General features: G+C 43.0%; 1 protein-coding gene across 1 annotated transcript; it reads left to right on the top strand.

Moving 5' to 3' along the window:
- The first annotated feature begins 13,620 nt into the window (after window positions 1–13,620).
- On the top strand, window positions 13,621–15,845 carry LOC133393148 (uncharacterized). The gene is made up of 4 exons (XM_061656604.1): window positions 13,621–14,032; window positions 14,123–14,561; window positions 14,638–14,945; window positions 15,370–15,845. The coding sequence occupies exons 2-4, from the start codon at window positions 14,131–14,133 to the stop codon at window positions 15,843–15,845; spliced, it is 1,215 nt and encodes a 404-aa protein (XP_061512588.1). The 5' UTR covers window positions 13,621–14,032; window positions 14,123–14,130.
- Window positions 15,846–22,056: the final 6,211 nt, after the last annotated feature.

Below are 22,056 nucleotides of genomic sequence, written 5' to 3' on the forward strand. Positions count from 1 at the left end.
AGAAATGAGCTACTGTTATTGAAAAAGCTGTTTCGTCGAGGGAGTTTTTGAGTGTTAGAAAACAGAAACATCTGTTCAAATATGAATTCATCATCTACGTCAAAATAATAGGCCAGATTTGCGGATTGTTGTGTTTTACCCTCGTTGCACATTTCAACCGTATTGAATTGAATTCAATTCGGGTTGTCTTTTCTGCTATCAGAAGTTTCATAATTTGATGAAAAAATATGGGATTACTCAATTAATCTACTTCATTTGAGTTGAAGTGTAAGGGGTGTCATCAAACGTTACAATTTGTTGCATTGGGGAGAGGAGGAGTTTGACTTTATTTACGTAACGCAAAATAAAACGTTTGAATGTTGTTTTTTTTTTATTTTCGAATCACAAATGAGAAATAAACGAGGATTCTTCTTGGTGACCTTTGCGGTTATGCCGGCCTAAAAAGGAGTTCGCTTCGAAACATACTGTTCCGTTCCTGTGACGACTGCAGTGGCACGCATTCGATTTTAAAGGCACGTGTTTGATGATAGTATCATACGATTCGGTAACGACACGCAATTCGAAACAAATTGCAAGATATTCAACTGTAACGCTAGAAATAGGTGTAATATTAATTCAATTCCTTTCACACCCAAGTCGTTTCAAAAAAACTAGAGATGGAGTGCATGTTAGTCGTTTTATCGCCAGAGTTGATGATTGGTTGTAATTTAATGGATAGGGGGAGGTAGATAAAGACGGACACCTTAAGGAAAATGCTGAAAATCTATGAATGTGACCATAAAAATGCACACGTTTTCTTTAACTCATGGTTTGTGAGAAAATGTTTTTAAATTTTGAGGTTTTTATTGACTTTTATGTTTTTCCATGAAATAAAAACATACTTTTTTCAGCCAGTTTGAATCCTTCGGGTAAGGCGGACACCTGAGATGGGAAAGATAGAAACCTTTTTTTTTTTTTTGTTAACGAAGAGTGAGCATATTCCATCCCCCTCTCCGACTCACCCAACCCGGCCGGTACGCTGTGGTGCGTATTACTTCATGAGGAGTCGTGTGTGCGGTTGCACCCTGGTTCACGCCGCATCTTCTGCAGCGATCTGGTCTGCTGATTCTGCTTATTACGCTGCTTTCCGTGGTGCGACGCGGTTCCTTTGGTCCTATCGCCCACACTTCGGGTGGGCAACGGGGGGTCTGCATCGTTGGTCACCACTCCAAGCACGGAAGGCAGTTCTCCTGAAACGAAATTTTGATAGAGGATACAAGAAAAGGAGCTAAAGAGAAAAGAGATAGAAGAAAGCTGAAAATAGAGGAGAGAAGAGAAAAAGAGTGTGCTGCTGTTTGCGGCAGAGGTCCACTCCCAGGTACTTCAGCGTTTCCGTGGATTGGATCGAGTGACCGTCCGCTTGTAGCCCTGCGAGCTGCGGGACATGATGGGTACAAAAGATCATGAATCCGGTCTTTTGGTGGGCAAGTTCCAATCCGACTCTTTGCAGCCACGGCTCGATCCTTTCCAGGTTAGCCGTTGCTAATGCGCTGACCAGTTCCGTGGTCCTTCCCAAAAATGTGAAGGCCACGTCGTCAGCAAACCCGATGATGTCCGCTCGTAGTCTTTCGAGCGGCAAGCGGAGTAGGTCGTCGTACATGACGTTCCATAGTGTTGGTCCTAGAGCTGAACCCTGAGGAACGCCAGCAGATACAGTTCTCGACACAACTCCTTCATCCGTATCATAGTGGAGCGTTCGGCCAATAAAATAGTTCCGCAGCAACGCCTGCAAATAAGGCGGAGTATTTTTACGCTGCAGAGCTTGGCCGATCGCTGTCCAGTTTGCCGAGTTGAAGGTATTCCGGACGTCCACCGTTACCACCGCACAGAGACGATCCCCCTTTCGCTTTTTATCCAGAGCGACTTTACCGTTATCCAGCACCCGAGTGATGGCATTCACGGTTGAACGCCCTTTACGGAAACCGTACTGGGCGTCCGAAAGTCCCCCGGTCGACTCCAGATGGGTTGTCAGCCTCCGCTGAATCAACCGCTCCAAAATTTTCCCCAGCACACTCAGCAAACAAATTGGCCGGTATGACGAGGGCTCCCCAGGTGGTTTCCCCGACTTGGTAATCAGCACCAGTGAAAGATAGACACCTTCGAGGGTGAGATTGACACCTGTAAAAAACATTGAAAATTGAAGAGGTTTATAATATTTTAACGCATCCCATTGAATTCCTCATCATGGTACGTACATAAACCAATTCTAGGTCAACACCTCGAAGAACGCAGAATCTAAACCATTAATGTAATATCGCGCACTTACCGCGCACTTACCGCGCACTTACCGCTAAGCTTTCAGAACAACTGTCTTGAACTTCGCTTTAGAAAATTACTCCGCGGAAAGTCCGCGACCACAACATATTTCATGGACTTGTTAATTAGCCGGTCTCGTAATACAGTCGTCAACTCGTACGACTTAACAACATGCCCGTCATGGGTTCGATCCCCAAATGGACCGTGCCGCCATACGTAGGATTGACTATCCTGCTATGGGGGGAAATCAATTAGTCACTGAAAGCCAAACCCACAAGAGGTAAAGGCAGGCCTTGACCGACAACGGTTGTTGAGCCAAAGAAGAAGAAGTTAATATGTTCAGCCATTTCTTACATTCAAAATTTAACTTTTTGATATCTGTAAATGCATAGAATCTCTCATCTATTCCTGAAGGATTTCATATCAGTGCTTCTTCTTTTTTTTAAATTAAAATTGTCCAAGTCCTGATAAAATATTGGATTTCGTGAAGAGCCTCATCAACGGCGAGCAAATAATACCATAACGCATGACTGCTATTTTGACCGGTGTTTCATTTCACTTTAATTTTAATACTTTCTCTAGTTGCTGTTGGAATGTAGGTAAAGACGGACACTGCGGGTAAGATGGACACTTCTCATAAATGCATCAAAATGTTAATTTAAAAAAAAAATCAACAATGCAGCATCCTAACTCAAAGTTAAACAACACATTTGAGAACATTTTTGGCATTATATATGCAAAATTGGTTAAATCCACGAACAAAATAAATTTTCAATCATGTGCACCCTTGTGGATCGAATTTGACTACTACGGATCTTAAGCTCTACAACTTGTATTGTTTATATTTCCGGAAGTTTTATTTCATGAATGAGTTTTCATGATCATTAATTGTATTGTATTGTATTGTTTATTGTATTAAGTGATTGGCCAAACAAGCGGCCTTATCACTGAATTAAAACTAAAACTTAAATAACTAACGCAGTGTACAATGACAAAACGGATCAACAAAATCTAGTAGGTAGGTGCCAGTCAAATGAAATGTAACGCTGATTAAATTTACGGGCCATCGCAGTCATTGGGTCGTTCTCGCTGTATGCACGTCTTTTAAGGTCAGTTCTTATTAGTCTGTAGTTACGGAACACTCTAGGAGGGACATTTATGTTGACTCTAGCCAGTAGTTCTGGCGAATCTATCTCACCGACAATAAGTTTGGACAAAAACGTACATTGGGCATTATCACGTCTCCTAGCAAGTGTGTCCAGACCAAACAACAAACAACGAGTATGATACGATGGACGAGGGGTTACATTACGCCACGGAGTGAAGTGTAGGACAATACGAGTAACTCTCTTTTGGACAGCTTCTATTCTATTGGACCAAACACTAGAGAATGGACACCAAACTGTAGAACTAAACTCGAGGATGGAACGAACATAGGACTTATACAGAGTTAACAGGCAGTGTGGGTCATTGAGTTCTCTCGAATGTCGACGAATAAATCCTAGCATTTTGTTAGCTTTGTCTAAAATATCACAGTAATGTTGTCGGAAATCTAGTTTGCGATCCAGGGTGACTCCTAAATCCCTGACCGTATTGCACCGCGGTAGTTGTGTCCCTGATATGCTATAGATATACCTTATCGGACTAGCTATTCTAAAGAAAGACATTGACGTACACTTATCAACAGAAATTAGCAGGTCGTTATTGATACACCAGTCAGAGAAAACATCAATCGATCTTTGCAGAGAAAGAGAGTCGGAAGTGTTACGTACGATACGAAACAGCCTAACATCATCCGCATAAAGCAGACAATCTGCTTCCGTAATGGCCAGTGTGATGTCGTTAATAAAAAGCGAGAACAGCAGTGGTCCCAAGTTGCTGCCCTGAGGGACGCCAGATGAACTCTCGAAAACGTTAGAGGAGACACCATCGATTTGTACGTAGTAGCTACGTTCAGAGATATAGGACCTGAACCAATTCACCAGCGGAGTAGAGAGACCGATCCGGGCGAGCTTAGCCAACAGCAAGCGATGGTTCACACGATCAAACGCAGCCTTAAGATCAGTGTATACTGCATCCATCTGAGCTCCGGAAGTAAAGGCTGCATGGCAGTTGGAGACGAATTCCACCAGGTTTGTGGTAACACTGCGTCGAGGAAAGAAACCATGCTGGCGTGTAGAAATATAAGAACGACAGTGATACATTAGCGAGTTTTGTATGACGATCTCAAACACCTTGGCACAAGAAGGCAAGGTGGTTATACCGCGGTAGATCTCGGCAGAGTTTTTATCCCCTTTTTTGTACACCGGAAACATCATTAATGAAAAAACTGGGGAAAGAACGAGAGTGAAAGCAATACAAAATATTGTTTTCTGGTGTTTTAAACATCCTGACAATAAAGCGGGAAAGACGAACACTTTGTTGTAGGGAAAGATGGAAACCGAATTTATTGATTTATTTTACTTCTTAAATCAATTGGTGATGAACAGATTTCTTCAAATACCTTAACTAAGGATATTCCGAAGCTATAAACCAATCAGCAACTAGAAATAGTATTGAAATAAGCGAGAAATGAAACACCGGTCAAAGTATTAGCCATTCGTTATGCTCGCGTTACTCGCTCGACACTGATGAGGCATTTCACGAAATCCAATATCTTATCACGATTTGGACAACTTTAAGCAATAAAAAGATGAGGCATTGATATGAAATCCTTCAGGAATAGATGAGTAATTCTATGGGATTACAAATATCAAATGTTTAATTTTGACATGGTGGAAAACGGCTTAAACTATTAACAAGTCCCTTAAAAAATACTGGGGTCGTGGTCTTTTCACGGAGTAATTTCCTTAAAGGAAGTTCTAGACTGTTGTTCTGTAAGCTGGAGCAACGTCAGCTGTAAGTGTGCGATATTTCAATAATGCCTCTGGATTTTGAGATAGGCAGAACACACCCGCAAGTTAGGCAATGAATTAACAACGCCTATGCATAGGCAACACGCATTACATGTATTTTCCCATTAGTCGAGTTAGAATTCCAGTGTAATTAACTAGTTCTTCCTCCAGGATATTGTGAGCATTGCTCTTTTTGGGAAATTCGATTCTCATTAAGAGTGACAAGACCCCTTTGGCAATATCCGTTGTTAGATAGGCGGAAGTTTGCATCGGGGTGCCAGCCTTTTTCAAGGCTTTTGCTCGGGAGTTCTGCTCCCCTTTCTTAATACAGTCCACTAAACGGTGTAGGCCCTAGAAACCTACATTTTGGTCCAGACGAACCGGATAACGCAACTAGGTGCGTTCATCACCAGGAGACAACCAACCAGGGTTGGTCTCATCTTCGGCAATCGGACGGATTGCATCTTCGGCAACAAAGGTTGCAACTTCAGCGGACAACCGGGCGGGTTGGTCCTGTCTTCGGCGGACAACCAGGCAGGTTGGTCCCATCTTCGGCGGACAACCGGGCGGGTTGGTCCCATCCTCGACGGACACCCAGGCGGGTTGGTCCCATCCTCGACGGACAACCAGGCGGGTTGGTCCCATCTTCGGCAATCGGACGGATTGCATCTTCGGCAACAAGGGTTGCAACTTCAGCGGACAACCGGGCGGGTTGGTCCCATCTTCGACGGACAACCGGGCGGGTTGGTCCCATTTTCGACGGACACCCAGGCGGGTTGGTCCCATCCTCGACGGACACCCAGGCGGGTTGGTCCCATCCTCGACGGACACCCAGGCGGGTTGGTCCCATCCTCGACGGACACCCAGGCGGGTTGGTCCCATCCTCGATGGACACCCAGGCGGGTTGGTCCCATCCTCGACGGACAACCGGGCGGGTTGGTCCCATTATCGACGGACACCCAGGCGGGTAGGTCTCACTTCAAGTGCAACATAGATAACAGCGATCATCGTCAGCACACGTGGAGATTAGACTTGCCCAATGTCTATCTCACGTGCACCTCTTGTAGAAGAAGAGGACCATCTTATCATCGAAGAACAGCAAGGTGACGAAATGGCACAAGCCAATGTTCAAGAAGGACGTGAAGCGTCACAGCCAAACTTTTCAAAGTATATCCAAAGTCTACGCGCCAAACACAAAGGCTTATACCGCAAGCTAGCAAACATGAACACCGAACAGAAAGCCCAAGTGCCACAAATCCACTAAACGACCACTAAACGGCTTCTAAACGACTCAAGTTCTCTACCTAAACGGAATATAGAAAGACTTCGTTTAGCAGACGGCAAACGACTCATGCATTCTAAAAATAGCGAAAAAGCTGGTGGCGCTCTCTGTTGGTGGGAAACCCCAACCAGTTGAGCTTCATCGCTTGGAGGAGAGCTTTCTCATTTCCTCTGTACTGTTGTATGGTTTCGCATTGAAGTTATGCATCGCTAGAACTAGAACGGCGATACGATTGTTTAAATACTAAACTCCAACGGAAACCACCACCACTGAAGCATGTGAGATTTGATAATGGTCGTTGGTGTTGATACCCACGTATCTGACCTCACGACCGTTCATAAAGATTTTTGCTCTGAAAGTCATAAGGCTATATAGGTATGATAAGATGAAACTTGTCGAAACCACTTTGCAAGAAAAGGATAGCAATATAATGATGAGTTGTAATACGCCATCTATTGATCAAACCAATGAAGCTATGGAGCTTTCATTTTTTTCTATGGATATTCAATTTTCCAGTCGTTTAAGCTTAATCTGTGGCGCTTGGGAGACGACAGCATATCTCAAGTCCAACGAGGTATGCAGGAAGAACTGAAAGCGGTGCAGAGCCACGTCATGGATTTAATCCTCGAAGAATTGCCAGATGACGTAGACGAAGATTTGGCCAAAGACGAAGCATTCCACTCACTATATGCTTCTAAGGCAGCGAAGCTTGTCGTAATCGACAAAAAGCCATCGTCAGCTACAACACCTCCTGAAGTTGCATCATCAGCGGTCTCCATCCAGCATCATCTCAACATCCCAATGCCGACTTTTGATGGTCTATACGAGCACTGGCCAACGTTCAAGGCCATGTTCTTAGACATCATGAAGCGGACTAATGACTCGGATGCAGTAAAACTTCACCATCTCAACAAAGCGCTGCAAGGGAAAGCAGCTGGCATCCTGAACACATCCATTCTGAATGGCAATAACTTCCAGGCGGCTTGGGACGTCTTAGAGAGGCGTTTTGAGAATCCTCGGCTGATTGTCGACAAGCACATCGCAGGATTGCTTCAGCTGAAGTATGCACCCCGAGAATCTGCAAAGGACCTGCGGAAGCTAGCGGAAACGTGCCAGAGTCATATGGATGGCTTAGTGTTTATGAAGCAGACTATCGACAGTACCAGCAACCTCATCATCACACATCTTCTCAGCTCATGTATGGACGCTGACACAAGGAAGGCATGGGAGAGTTCGTTGGAACATGGAGAGTTTCCGGATCTCTTCAAAACTCTCGATTTCATCAATCGGCAATGTGAAGTGCTCGAAAGCTGCACGCCAGAGATGTCACGGAAACCAACAAGCACCAAAGCCTTCACCTCCACCACAGCTGCCAATCCATCGAGTGTTCTGTGCCAGCAGCATCATACTCTTCAGAACTGTCCAACCTTCATCGCGATGTCCGTATTGCAGAGGAAGAGCAAAGTACAGTCATTGAAACGTTGTTTCAATTGCCTCAGCGCTGGACACCCGGTTTTGCAGTGCCGATCAAAATGGACGTGCCGTATCTTCAAGAAACGTCATCATCATCTGCTGCATGGGGAGCAGCTTCAAGCAGCACCATCTCTTCAGCCTCCAGTCACCGCTGCAACATCTCATCAGCTTCCAGTCGATGCAGCTCAACCAACATTCATCGGGGCATCGATGACTACATTGACGACAGCAGTGCCATCCACAGTGCTATTGTCAACAGTAGTGCTCAACATCACCGATCGTGCCGGAGTTAGCCATCCAGCAAGAGCTCTCTTGGATAGCGGAGCTCAATCCAACTTCATCACCGGCAGGATGACACAGTTCCTGGAATTGCAGCGGAAGCTGATCAATCTTCCGCTATCAGGCATTAGTGGCAGTACAAGATCGAATGTGCGACATTCCATCGAAACTACCTTCCATTCGATCGAAACTACCTCGAGCTATGCTGCGTCATTGGAGTTGCTTGTGTTACCGAAGCTGTCAGCAGACATACCAACTCAACGGATCGACATCAGCCACTGGAAGATACCGGAAACCTGCATCTTGGAAGATACCGGAAACCTGCATCTTGGCTGATCCATCCTTCAATCGGCCAGGAATCATTGACATCATCTTAGGAGCAACACACTTCTACGAAATCCTGAGGATCGGACGACCCAAATGACAATCGGACAGCATCTCACTATAGCGAGCCCGATGACAGCTTGACGTTTCCATACTGAGACGCTGCCTTTGGCTGCCTCCCCCATACTGAGCGAGCATTGTCATTCTCATCGCCATGGTGAGCTGCAGAGGCTTGTATTTATTTATTTATTTATTTATTTTTATTTTATTAATTGCTCGGCCACGTTGGGTTACAGCAATAGTGCTTACTGACTATAGTATAACAATTATTCACGAAGGAGTTGGAAGGAGTTTATGGTACGGAAAAGGAGCGAAGACGGGATCGGTAGACAGGATAGGATATGTTGAAATCGAACAGATCATAAGTACTATTAAAAGACGACATAGCTCTTACAAAAGGCTCATTGCGAGCAAAACGTGTACGACATATAGGTAACTGGAGACGAAAACGATAACGTAAGGTGCGACAAGGTGCATACAAATGTAAGCGCGACAGAAGTGAAGGGGTATCAATCGTATTGAGCAATATGCCAGCGACGAAAGAAGCCTGAGCGACCGAGAAGCGGTGCTCCAACTTGGCAAGGCCTAATAAAGTGCATCTATCCTCATACGAAGGAAGCGGAATAGAGTGATGACCCAGCGACCTACGAAATACGATCCTTGTAAAACGTCTCTGGATCCTCTCAATCCTTTGGAGCAGAGATAGTTGGACAGGAGACCAGATGACACAGGCATATTCCAGTACGGAACGGACCCAACAACAATAAAGGGACTTAAGACAAAAGGGATCACGAATTTCAGTGGACATGCGACAAATATAACCAAGACTTTTGTTGGCCTTGTTGATGACATAGTCCGTGTGCTCCTTGAAAGAAAGACTCGGGTCAAAGAAGACGCCAAGATCCTTAGACAAGGACGCACGGGGAATAGGGGCATCACAGACACTATAAGCATGAGTTATACTTGTAGAAGATCGGAAGAAAGACAAGACGGAACATTTTTCAGGACACAGGACTAAACCGTTAGAAGCACACCATGTAGAGAATTTACAGAGCCAGGATTGAAGGACTAGACAATCAGCTGTAGAAGATACAGGAAGAAAAATTTTAACGTCATCCGCATATAGCAAGAAGCCGTTAGGAGGATGGATCGAAGTACAGTCATTGAGGAAGAGAATGAACAGTAAGGGACTAAGGACACTACCTTGAGGGACTCCCGAAGAACTAAGAAAGCATTCAGAGAAAGAGCCACAGATTTTAACTGCATAAGAACGATTCTCAAGATAGGAGTTGAACCACGGCAATATAGAGCCACCGAAACCTAGTTTTCGAAGCTTAGCAACAAGTAATGATAGAGGTATACTGTCAAATGCCGCTTTGAAATCGGTATAGATAGTGTCTACTTGCTTACCACTAGACAGATAGTGATATAGAGAAGACAAAAAACACATTAGGTTGGTGGACACTGAGCGATTGGGCATAAAGCCGTGTTGTTCCGTAGAAATATAATTTTTTACACAAGGCATTACAGATAAATGGACAATTGACTCGAGGATTTTAGAACACGCACAAATAATAGAAATGCCTCTGTAGTTTGATGCTAGTGTGCGGTCACCTTTCTTATAAATGGGAACAAGCCAAGCTAGTTTCCATTGACTAGGAAAAATCCCTACACTAAGCGAGCGAGAAAAAAGACGAGTGAGAATAGGAGTGAGGGTATTGCCACATTTTTTCAAAACACAGGCAGGGATGCCATCGGGGCCTGGTGAAAACGAAGTTTTAGGTTTGGATAAAGCGGATTTTATTAGACTTTCACTTACAACGACTGAATTACATGATATCACATCAGAGGGGGGTAAGACAAGCCTACGTCCAAAGGAACCTTAAAAGTACTAGGATCGACAAATACACTAGAGAAATGTTTGGCAAACAGGTTACATATATCAGGATTGGACGTAGCAGAGGACAGATCAAGAAACAGGGTGGATGGAAGGCTAGCAGAGCCTCGCCGAGAGTTCGCAAAACGAAAGAATGACCAAGGATCAATAGTGAAGCGCATTTGAAGACGCCGAACGTAGCGACGATACAGATGGCGATTAAGAAGACGATAAGCCTTAGCCGCATATTTATATACACAAAGATTGTGTAAAGTATTATTTAAACGGTAGGCGCGTTGAGCGCGGTTTTTGTCCGCTTTTAATAGACGTAAAGCTCTGTTCGACCACTTAGGATTAGGAGCGGGTTTAAGGAGAGGACAGCAGGAAGGGAAGGCGGAAGTGATTACATTAGTAAACGCTGCTACAGCTTGATTAATGTCACAGTCAGCATTAATAAAGGACCAATCGGAATCGGCTAATATACGATGAAGCTTTTGGTAGTCCAATTTTCTAAAATTGAACTTACGAGCCGTAGGTATTCGTTGGGAGGGTGCAGGGCGAGAGTGCGTAAGGAGCACGCTTGTCTCAAGAGCAGGATGATGATTGTCTAGCGCGACGAGTGGAACAGGTGAAGCTATGACGGGGGAGCAGCATTCCAAGAAGCCAGCATTGGCAAATAGAAGATCTAATTGTCTTCCGCGTATATTTTTTATGCCGGATAATTGCAGCAAACCGTTTACCGACATTCCATCAAGCAGAGAAACATTTTCACGAGATACACCAGTAGGAAAGAACTGATTAACGCACGATGCCGACGGTTGCCAGGAGAGTGATGGTGAATTAAAATCACCAAGTAACACCATAAGATCATTTGGTTTAAGTTTGCCAGCAACGAAACTAACACTCTCATGTAAATCGTCAAGGACTACTTCGGAAGAACGCAAATCGGGTGGGATGTAAACGGCGCCGATATAGATTGCAAGGTTTTGAAGCTTAACAATTGTCCAAACAGACTCCAGCGAGTCGAACGGCAGTGATAAAGTTGACGTGTTCAGCACGGAAGAGCAGGCAATGAGTACACCACCACCACGGCAACGGTTACTGTTGAGAGAATTTCGGTCGCAGCGATAGATGACATACGCATCCTCCGAGATAAGAGAGGACGGAATTGAGCCATCGAGCCATGTTTCAGTTAACACCAACACATCCATATCAAGCTCAGATAGAGAGAGGCGTAACTCGTCTAGTTTTGTGCGCAATCCCCTTACGTTTTGATAGTAGATGTTTAGTCGATCGATCGAAGGAATGAGAGAGCGAGATGCGCCGGGAGTGCTCTCGCTGCAAGTTATTAACGGCGGAAGAGAGTCGGACGGATTGTGTGTATTAGATGCAGGGTTAGCTTCCATCAATTCGGGTAAAGTCGGTAGTTCATGAAAATCTTCAGCCGGATCAGCCGGTTTACGCTTGCTGAAAGTACTGCGTATAAGGCAAGCTCATAGGACCATGATCGGGCGAAATAGTGAAATCAGCGTTTCGCAGTTGTGTCGTGTGGTTGATAGAAGGTGGCGATGAATGATGATCCGATTCACGGGTAACAGGCGCAGAAGGTGCATGGGATGCTGCAGTAGTGGGTCGCCAAACATTGACGGAGCGGGGATTAAGGTTGATGAACTCCTTAAAAGTGATCCCGCGAGGCCAGGTTGAAGCAGCCAAAGCAATAGCCCGGTGCGAATCCGGTACACCAATTTTAAAAGATACGTAGGAGAGCGTAGAAAGATCCCGGTCGCGTCGTACAAGGCTGTATACCAAGATGTCGTCTGTCCCTATGTTGGAACAGGCCATTTCACGGATCGCTTCAATCGGAGTATCAGGAGCAATACGGGAGATAAAGACCCAAGTACGGGGTGGGCGTTCAGGAACGGTCGTAATATTGTTGTAGGACAACCCTGTACCCGATGACAGCATAGCGCGTGTAACGGTATTGGTAGGCGACGAGTCGGGAGAGCGATCCATCAATCGACGTTTAGAAGGATTCTCACCAACAGCTTGATGGGTGAGCTTAGAGGCCGCAACTGGATTCGTGGTCGTTGAGTGCGTAGCAGGAATCGCGGAATGGTGAGCACTCGATGTAGTAGTATGCGTGGCAAGATGAGAGTTGAGCTTGTTCATTAGTGAGTTGAAGGAAGTGAGAAACTCACGGTGCATGAGATCAAGCCCCTTGATGCCATGCTTAACTTCATCAAGCGTTGTGAGTAGTGGAGCCTGTGAGTAGTTGCGTTCCATTGAGTGAGAAGCAGTAAGTGAGTCGATGAAATCTTTCACGGAACGAATTGATGATGCTGATTCCTGTTTCATCAAAGCTATCTCGTTTCTAAAACAATCCAGTGAAGAGGAAAGTTCGAGTCAGGTAGGCAGCATCACGAGAAAGGCCGTGCGAAAAGCGTAAAGTGTCAACGGCCCGCAAACGCTGAGCACAATCCGCGCAAGCCCAGAATAGATTTTGTGACTTCTTAAAATCACGCAGGAGCGGGGTTGAAAGTCCAATGCACTTATCGTGGTAATAGTGTTCACACAGACCGAAGCACGGAATTGGATCGTTGCTAATAGCACCTTCACATTTCTTACAGATCACGGACGCCATCGCAAAATAGCGCAAAGTTCAACTGCACAGTGAGTGGTCACAACAACCGCAGGCGGATCGCAATGTTTATTTGTTGAACCGTACAATTCACAGGTGCCGCACAAATTTGTGATACGTGAACGCGCGAGTGCAAATTAACCGAACTAAAACAGTTCAAGCACTTAACCAAGAAACCGAAAAATCGCGGAAAAATTAACTTGGAAATAGCAGAGTGAGAAAGCACAACCAGCCGCTATGAGTGACAAGTGACAAGTGACAAGTGTATGGTGAGCATTCTGGCTAGCGCCAAATTTTCTCATGAGACGATCTGGCGCGCTTCTTCGATTCGATGAGATGCCTTACTACATGATAGTGAGGTCGGATTTTGGATCGGCTGCCGATCTTGCTCATGTGAGTTGAACTACGTGCTGCATGGTGAGGTTTGTGGTTGTGTGGTGTATGTGGATACCCGATGGAGGTGAGACAATGAGCCGCGGTATTTTAAAGCGCCATTTTGTTGTTCACAACACTGCCTTTGTCGCTCGGCGAATTGATTTACGTTTCACTCAGAATATCCAAGAACATTTAACAGTTTTAGGACTAATATAGTGAAAAACAATTGCTGAACGATTTAACGTTGCGCCAAAGCTAATTAAATTTGTTTTGCTCTTCGAAAAATCGTTCAACTAAATCCTATTGTTTAGAACATTAAAAGTTCCGAGGAGTGTTGTTTTTTTTCTTTTTGTTCTTCTTTTTTAGGTATAATTAAAAATGTTCCCAAATTTCGATTTTGGTCCCAAAATTAAAGCAAAGTGGATTGCTTTATAAGAAAGCCGCAAAGCTGGAAGAACAGCTTGAGAAAGAGTGGGCACTGCAGAATGATCACGCCGGACCGAGCAACCAGTCACCGGTTGTGCAATCTGCTGAAGGTAAGTACTAAATATATATGTTTATATATAATATATATAATATCTTAAATAAAAAAAACAACTAATATCTTCCCTAATTCTTTGTTGTAGATGTTGCTATGAGTGACCCCTATGAAGAGCCTATGGCGTCTATGGAAGAGGAGTATTTGAACGAAAACGGTTACGATGACGACCGTATCAGCGATGAAGGATCCATCCACAACGAAGATACCGACGGCGAAGAGAATTTGGAGGAAGAGTATTTGGAGGGAGAGTTTTTGGAGGAGGCGAGCCTGGAAATTGATCCAGAAAGCGCGAAGCTACGAGACTCTTTGCGAACTTGGTTGATTCGCATTAAAGTTGCTCGTAGCAATAGTTTGCTTGCAATACTGCGAAAAGCATCTTCTCTTTCTGCTTTTTCATCTCTTACGCAGGATGTTAGGACATTACTGAAAGCTCCGGTGAACGTCAGCCAGCAGATAACTAAGGTTCCAGCTGGAGGTGAAATTTGGTACCAAGGCGTTGAATGTTGTTTTCAGCATTATTTCCGGTAAACTATTTATTGTTAAAGTATTTGAGTAATGCATTTCTAACGTTACTATCATTTTTCTTTAATTTTTATTCAGTGGCGTGGACGTATCAGAAGATGAATTTGAGCTGAATCTTTCAGTGGATGGAATACCCATTTATAACCGCAGCGCTATACAGATGTGGCCTATACTGATGCAGTTGCACAATATGCCGAATGTTCCTGTTATGGTGGTAGGGATATTTTGCGGCACTTCAAAACCATCCGATGTTGAGCCTTTCCTGAGACCTTTAGTGGAGGAACTTAATAGGCTACATGATAACAAAATGACTCTGAATGGCAAAAAAATATCTGTTTCGGTTAGAGTTATTATCGCTGACTCGCCTGCACGTGCATTTATTAAACGTAAGTATTTTTTTATATAAAATGTTTTATTAAAAACGTGCTTAGGTTCTATTTAACATTAATATTTACAATGAACATCGCAGAACTTCTATGTCAATCACAGCATCATTGTTTCCAATGATGTGGATGACATAGTTCGTAAACAAACTTAGGATATAGCTGCGTTTATCTGCACTAATGCCATTTAGTATAGGCAAACGCATCAAACCGAACAATAACGTTGACGAAGACGGACACCCTGAAATTACAACGCTAATTTGCTGGTGCAGAATCTGCCAAGCATCAGCAACTCTTCTGCAGACAAAACGAACATGACGGAGATGGGACGCGGTTCATTCGATGCAGCAGCTCTCCATGGCTGATCAAATGAAATTCTGCTTTTATTAATAATGTGTACTAATTTCATTGTTTTATTTTATTGCAGAGGTTTGCTACTACAACGGAGTACACGGGTGCTTAAAATGTAAATGCTGTGGAACTTCCCTAAAATCTCCAAAAAAAGTTATTTTCGAGGATACAAAAGCACCACCAAGAACAAATAAGGAATTTCGAGATGAAAAACCCAGTTCTACAGGCCACCGGAGAGGTAACACACCTCTTACGGATTTAAAACGATTCGACATGATAAAAGGTATAGCTACTAGTGATTTACTACATTTAATACAATTAGGTATAGTTTTCAAACTTCTGCTAGGCTGGGTCGAAGGAGCTCTTGCTCCTTTTAAAAAATGGTGCAAAGAAGATATTATTGAAATATCAGAAGAGCTTATCAGCATATTATTGCCCTCAGAAATTCATAGAAAATTTAGGTCCCTTAATTTTCTATGGATTTCTGCAAAGTGCAAATACACTTTTGGAAAGGTACAGAATTTGGTAGTTTTTTGCATTACGCAGGTATAGTTGTTTTGCAAGATAGAATAGGACAACTAGCATATGAACATTTTAAATTATTGTATTGCGCTATAACGATGTTATCGTCTCGGGCATTCAAGGATGAGTGGGAATATGCAGGAACATTATTGAAGCAATTTGTAGAGGATTACAGTGTTGTTTATGACCGTGTACATCTTGTTAGTAACATTCATCTTTTGCTTCATGTATACGAAGAGGTAGACAGATTAGGCCCTTTGATAACTTTTTCGACGCATGCTTGTGAAAATATGCTACAGATAATTAAACATAGCTACGTAACATCTGGTTATAGAAGTTTACATCAAGCTATAGGAAAAATTATATTATTTCGAGATATAGAAACTGCTAGTAACCAGGAAAGTATAACGTATCCGAAACTTAAAGTAAAAAAGGATGAAACAATTTTACAAGATAGACAGGGGTTTTTGTTAAGGAAACAGTTTAGAGATTGTTGGTTTTTAACAAAAAAGAATATTATAGTCAAGTACGATAAAGCCATCGAGGAGTCAGGATCTGTTATTATACATGGTTATCCTTTAGTAAGGCGTTTTCAGGCATTCACAACTCCTTGCGTGTCCGATAAAATATATAATTATATCGGATATGAAAACGATACTTCACCAACGCTTCGAACCATATCTATAAGTGACATTTAATGTAAAATGGTAGCTATTAAAACAATACGAACTGGTTCTAAACTACATTTTACTCCATTATTACACACTTTAACAGAATGAGGTATGAGTAGGTTAAATATGCTAAATAGGTTAACTAGGTTAAGTAGGTTAAGTAGGTTAAGTAGGTTAAGTAAGCTAAGTAGGTTAAGTTATAGATATTAAGCAACCGAGTATACCCGGTATAAAGTCGAACTTAATCCAGAGACAGAACTAAATACTCTGTCTCAAAGTTGCCTTAAGAATATTGTAAATTTACAAGTAATGTTGAAAAATGTAAGATGTATGTTCAATAAAAAAAAAGTTTATGTGAATTGGAAAAAAAGTTTGAAATATTCTGAGAAGAATCCTGTATATATTACGATTATTTATACAGAGTTCATAGTTAACATTTTTATTAATTGTGATTACATTTTAATACAAAAAACATTATAAGTTGAGGTAGCTAAATTACTTCTTTAATATAGTAAAGTTTTAACTTTGTACATAATACATTATTATTATTAGACATCAATTTTGTATAGCTCTATTCCTGTTCTTTTTCATTCCGTTTAAAAAGCCAATGATTTTATCATTATAGCCAAAAACAGGATACACGAGTCAAGTGATTTGATTGCTTATCGTAAATCTCTTTGCGGATTGTAGCCAGAAAGAAGATTCGTCATCTTCCCACCATTTCCTTAGTCACATATTCAATTCATTTTAGAAGGATTAAAGCTAGAATTTTTTAAATTCAGGCGATCTTTGCAATATCGAAGCTTTAGTTTAAAAAAATCTTCCACATCTTTTTCAGTGGCCTGTTGGAAGGAATTGCTACCTATGGCTCTAAACAGTTCTAATATGTTTGAATATGTGATTAAGGGAATTTTGGGGTTATAAGACGGACCACCTTTCCAGTTGCAACCTGCAAACAGTTCTGGATCAAAAATCAAATCGCGTGCCTCGTGCATCCTGTCTTTTACTTCCGCTTTCTTTATGCTTTCATCCAGCCATTTGTGTATATTATCCTTGAAATTATCTTCTGTTCCTAAACTCTGGTTAAAATTATCCATATCGTCTTTTGTTTTTAGTATTTGAAACCATTCTGGGGCTTTTGATTGAGGTCCTACACCTTTCCCTACACATACCACGTTGCTAATTTGTTCAACAAAAACTTGAACATGCGTAATTTTTTTCGATTGCTTCGATAAACTTTCTAAAATACCGTTTTGGCTATTTTACAGTTCCAAAAATTCTTCTCTCTGACTGCGCAATTCATCAAGTATAGTTGCTTGATTTTTTAAAATTTGTTTCAATAGTCCCATCACATCGCTTGAAGAATATGATGAGTCCTTTTCTCTGTCACATTCAATCAATTCATCTTCAAAATCGTCTATCGATGAAATATGTTCCCCATCGTCTTCTCGTTGACGCGTAGCAGCTCCATAATCACTTGAATTCATTTTTTCCTAAAATTATTAAGAATAACAAAATCAGGTGTTATACAGGATATTAACATATCAACATATTAACAACAATAAAATATCATCATACATATTTCACACACGCAAAACACTAACTGCTGCTTTCGAACATAAAGTTTCTGAATCAACTCACCTTTAACAATTTCACGCTACTGCAAAAGCACCGGGCAGTTATGCTGAAACTCCTTTTTATCGCTCTGTGCAGCTCGTCTGGCACGATCCGGAATGGTATAACACGCAAGATGCTGGACTAGCATTTAGTCACACGAGGTTCGGTTTACGGCGATTTCTATAGAAAAAAGGTAAGTCTCTCTGATGTTAATCTATATGTATGCTTCTTCTCTTCCAATAGCTCCTGCTCCACCACCCCACCACCTTACACATTACCTTCCTGATAAACATCTCCTTAGATGACACACAGCACTTGGCTACTAACATACACATGTACAAGTCCCCCAAGAAGCACAATATTTTTTCTTTTTTTCGGTTGGCAATCCTGCAATTTTACGTTGCTTTCAATCCACCTCGTTTTTTCTCACTTTCCTTCATTATCACGTGAGAATGTACATTCTCCCACTACTCACTCTTCACTTCTCACTCATTGGTTCGCCTCACTGGCAAAAGATCGGATTTTCTATTCAATCCGATCCAAAATCCGATCCTGTCAAAAATTTGACATTTTTGGCCAATTTTTAGGGGCTCCCATTGTCATTTGGGAACTCTCCCTGGGTGACAGCATGCCAACCCTTCAGGAAACTGAATTTGGTTGGGTAGTCAGTGGTACCATCACCGAACCCATGTCACCGGTAATGTGGTGGCAACACACACGAACGAGTTGGGTAACCTAATGGAGCAGTGTTTCACCACCGAACACGTGAGCAACACACCGAGCTGGAGCAGCGAGGAACGAGCCTGTGAGGACCATGACTCGGCAACCACCACACGAGAAGAGGATGGCAGGTACATGGTCCAACTTCCACGCAAGCCAGAGATGATTGGCAAACTTGGCGATTCAACGACTATCGCACTTCGACGGATCCTAGCTCTAGAACGTCGACTTCAACGGGAACCCGACACCCAACGTGCCTATGTGGACTTCATGGATGAGTACCTTTGCTTCAGTCATACGAGCAAGGTGGCAGCTTCTTCAAAGAACGTTGAATCGTTTTATCTACCACATCATCCGGTCTTCAAGACCGACAGCACCACGACGAAGTGTCGAGTGGTGTTTGACGCATCTAGTAAATCTTCAACGGGTGTGTCTTTGAACGACACACTAATGGTCGGGCCGACCATTCAACAAGATGCCACTTCTATTTTGTTGCAGTTCAAAATCAACACCCCATACGTGATTGGGGCAATCACCAAGAGAAAGGTGCTATCGTGCATCGCCAGGATCTATGATCCTTTGGGCATCGTCGATCCCGTAAAGGCCATGGCCAAGCAGTTCCTCCAACGCATCTGGACCCTGCAAACGGAACAGCAACAGCCCTGGGGATGGGATGACGAGTTGCCACATCATCTACAAGGAGAATGCATCAACTTCCACAACCAGTTGATACATTTACAAAATCTACACATTCCTCGTATAGCCATCAGGCCAGATTCGACATCAAGCCAGTTCCATTTTTTCTGCGATGCATCGGAAAAAGGTATGGCACATGCTGCTACATCAGAAACCGAGATGACAACGGAAACATCACGATGCAACTGTACGCGTCGAAAACTAAGGTGACACCGATACATAGCAAACACTCCATTGCTAGACTGGAATTGTGCGCTGCACAATTGGCCAGCTTGCTATATGATCGGGTCAGATTAGTGGTCAAGTTCTCGTCTCCTGCAACTTTCTGGACGGATTCAATGACCGTAGTTCATTGGATACGAGCATCGCCAAATTGCTGGAAACCATTCGTCGCCAATCGCGTCTCCCAAGTGCAACACCTGACCCAAGGAAGTGTTTGGCGACGCATCCCCGGAGTCGACAATCCAGCGGACTTAGCAACGCGTGTTTGCTTGAGCAAGGACCTTCTAGACAACCCGCTATGGTGGAAGGGTCCTTGCTGGATTTATCTACCCGAGGACCAGAGGCCTGAATCACCAGTATCATCATCATGTGAAGCAGCAGTAGCAGAGCAGCGAGTCACCACAGTAGCTTGTCCAGCTACAGAAAAACCACCACATCGCATCTTTACGCTATACTCGTCATTCTCCAAGCTTCGAAGGATTGTGGCATATTGGGTGCAATACTTCAACAGGCGCTTCAAGCGTCGACAGTACGCGGGTATTGGACTTACAACCCAAGATCTACGGGAGGCTGAGGAAGTATTGTGTCGGCTGGCACAACAGGATCAATTTGAGCAGGATATAAAGGCTCTTCAACATAACAAGCCGAAACCTTCGTCATCGAAGCTGAAATGGCTGCATCCGCAGCTAGGAGCAAACGGCATCATTAGCATTGGAGGACGTCTGTCCAATGCACCTCTACTAGAAGACACCAAGCATCCAATCTTGGTTCCCAACAACCATCACCTGGCTGAGATGATGGAGGACCCATCGGACGCAACAGCCCTTACCCCAGGCCATTTTTTGGTTGGGTCACATCTGCAGCAGATTCCAGACGCCGAGACGACGATCGTTCCTGAAAACAGACTCACTCACTGGCGCCTAATACAACAGCTAAAACGCCACTTTTGGAGAAGATGGCACCAGGCACCAGTTCTGCTCCCCTTTCTTAATACAGTCCACTAAACGGAGTAGGCCCTAGAAACCTACAAATGCTTTAGATGCTGCATTCTACGATATATTACAAGCGCCGCTTACAAATTCAAAATTCATGGTTGAATGAACCGTCGTTGCAATTGGCCTAGAATTGGTTTATGTACATACCATGATGTGGAAAGCAATAGGATATGTTAAAATACTGCAAAAACTCTTCGCTTTCCAAATTTTTCTAGAGGTGTCCAACTTACCCTTCATGGTGTCCATCTTTTCCATATCAGTTGTCCGTCTTTCCCGAACATTTCAAAACCACAAGAAAAAAAACATGTTTTTCATTCATGAAAAAAAACGCAAAAATCAATGGAAACCTAAAAGTTTCAACACATTTTCTGATAAAACATGAGTATTATGTTTTATCATTAAAACATTACACTCATGTTTTATCAGAAAATGTGTTGAAACTTTGGTCGTGGAAATGGAAAATGCACATTTTCATAGTCGTTGCACTTATATACCCCTAGATTTTTACCATTTCCCTTAACGTGTCCGTCTTTACCTACCTTCCCCTATGTTGTGACCGTATTGTTGCTCACCCCTGGATCGCGGCTGGAGACAGCCGCCGATACCAGTCAGGCGGCCGACGCAACGAGAGAGGCGAAATTAGATAGGCAAGGCGAAATCTGATTAGGAGAATTAGAATTAAGGAATTGCTCTCTCTCTCTCTCTCTCTTCCGATCTGGCTTTGGTGGCGAACGGTTGTGTGTCAGCGCGGCACGGATTTACCATTTTACTTATAATGTAAGTTGTAAATTGTAGTTTGTGTTCGCGTCATTATTATCAACGCTTTTTGGTCATCCGGACACAAATCCCTACAATTTCTAAAGCCAAAGAAATATTTCTGGAAATATGGACATATTTATGGAGGGCCAGGAAGATGGCTAAATAAAATGCGTTTCTGATGTGGGTGATGCAAGAATATTGCAACTGTCATTTTTGAATTTGAATGCTGTATGGGACTTTTCTTTATATAGTAATTTAATATAATAGTGGGGCACTTTACGTTTGCAGCTCGTAGGCTGAAATTTCAGCCTGTCAGCTGTTTGCATTGTATAGAAGTTTTCGAGCAGCTATCTAAGTGAGTATAATATACAGGTGGGCTTATCCCAAGGTGTATGAATTTAGAAGGCTGATTTTTATCACTTCTGCTTCTGAATGAAGATTGTAAGCGTGTTTTGAGTATTCGTCAAGCTTCCAGAAAGCTCGTTGGAGCAAAAGTTTTCACTCGTTCTGTCAAAAAGTGATATTCAAATTTGGTTATAAAAAATGCTATGCCCTGGACTA

Source organism: Anopheles gambiae, chromosome 3 (assembly GCF_943734735.2).
Source record: "Anopheles gambiae chromosome 3, idAnoGambNW_F1_1, whole genome shotgun sequence".
NCBI lineage: Eukaryota > Metazoa > Arthropoda > Insecta > Diptera > Culicidae > Anopheles > Anopheles gambiae.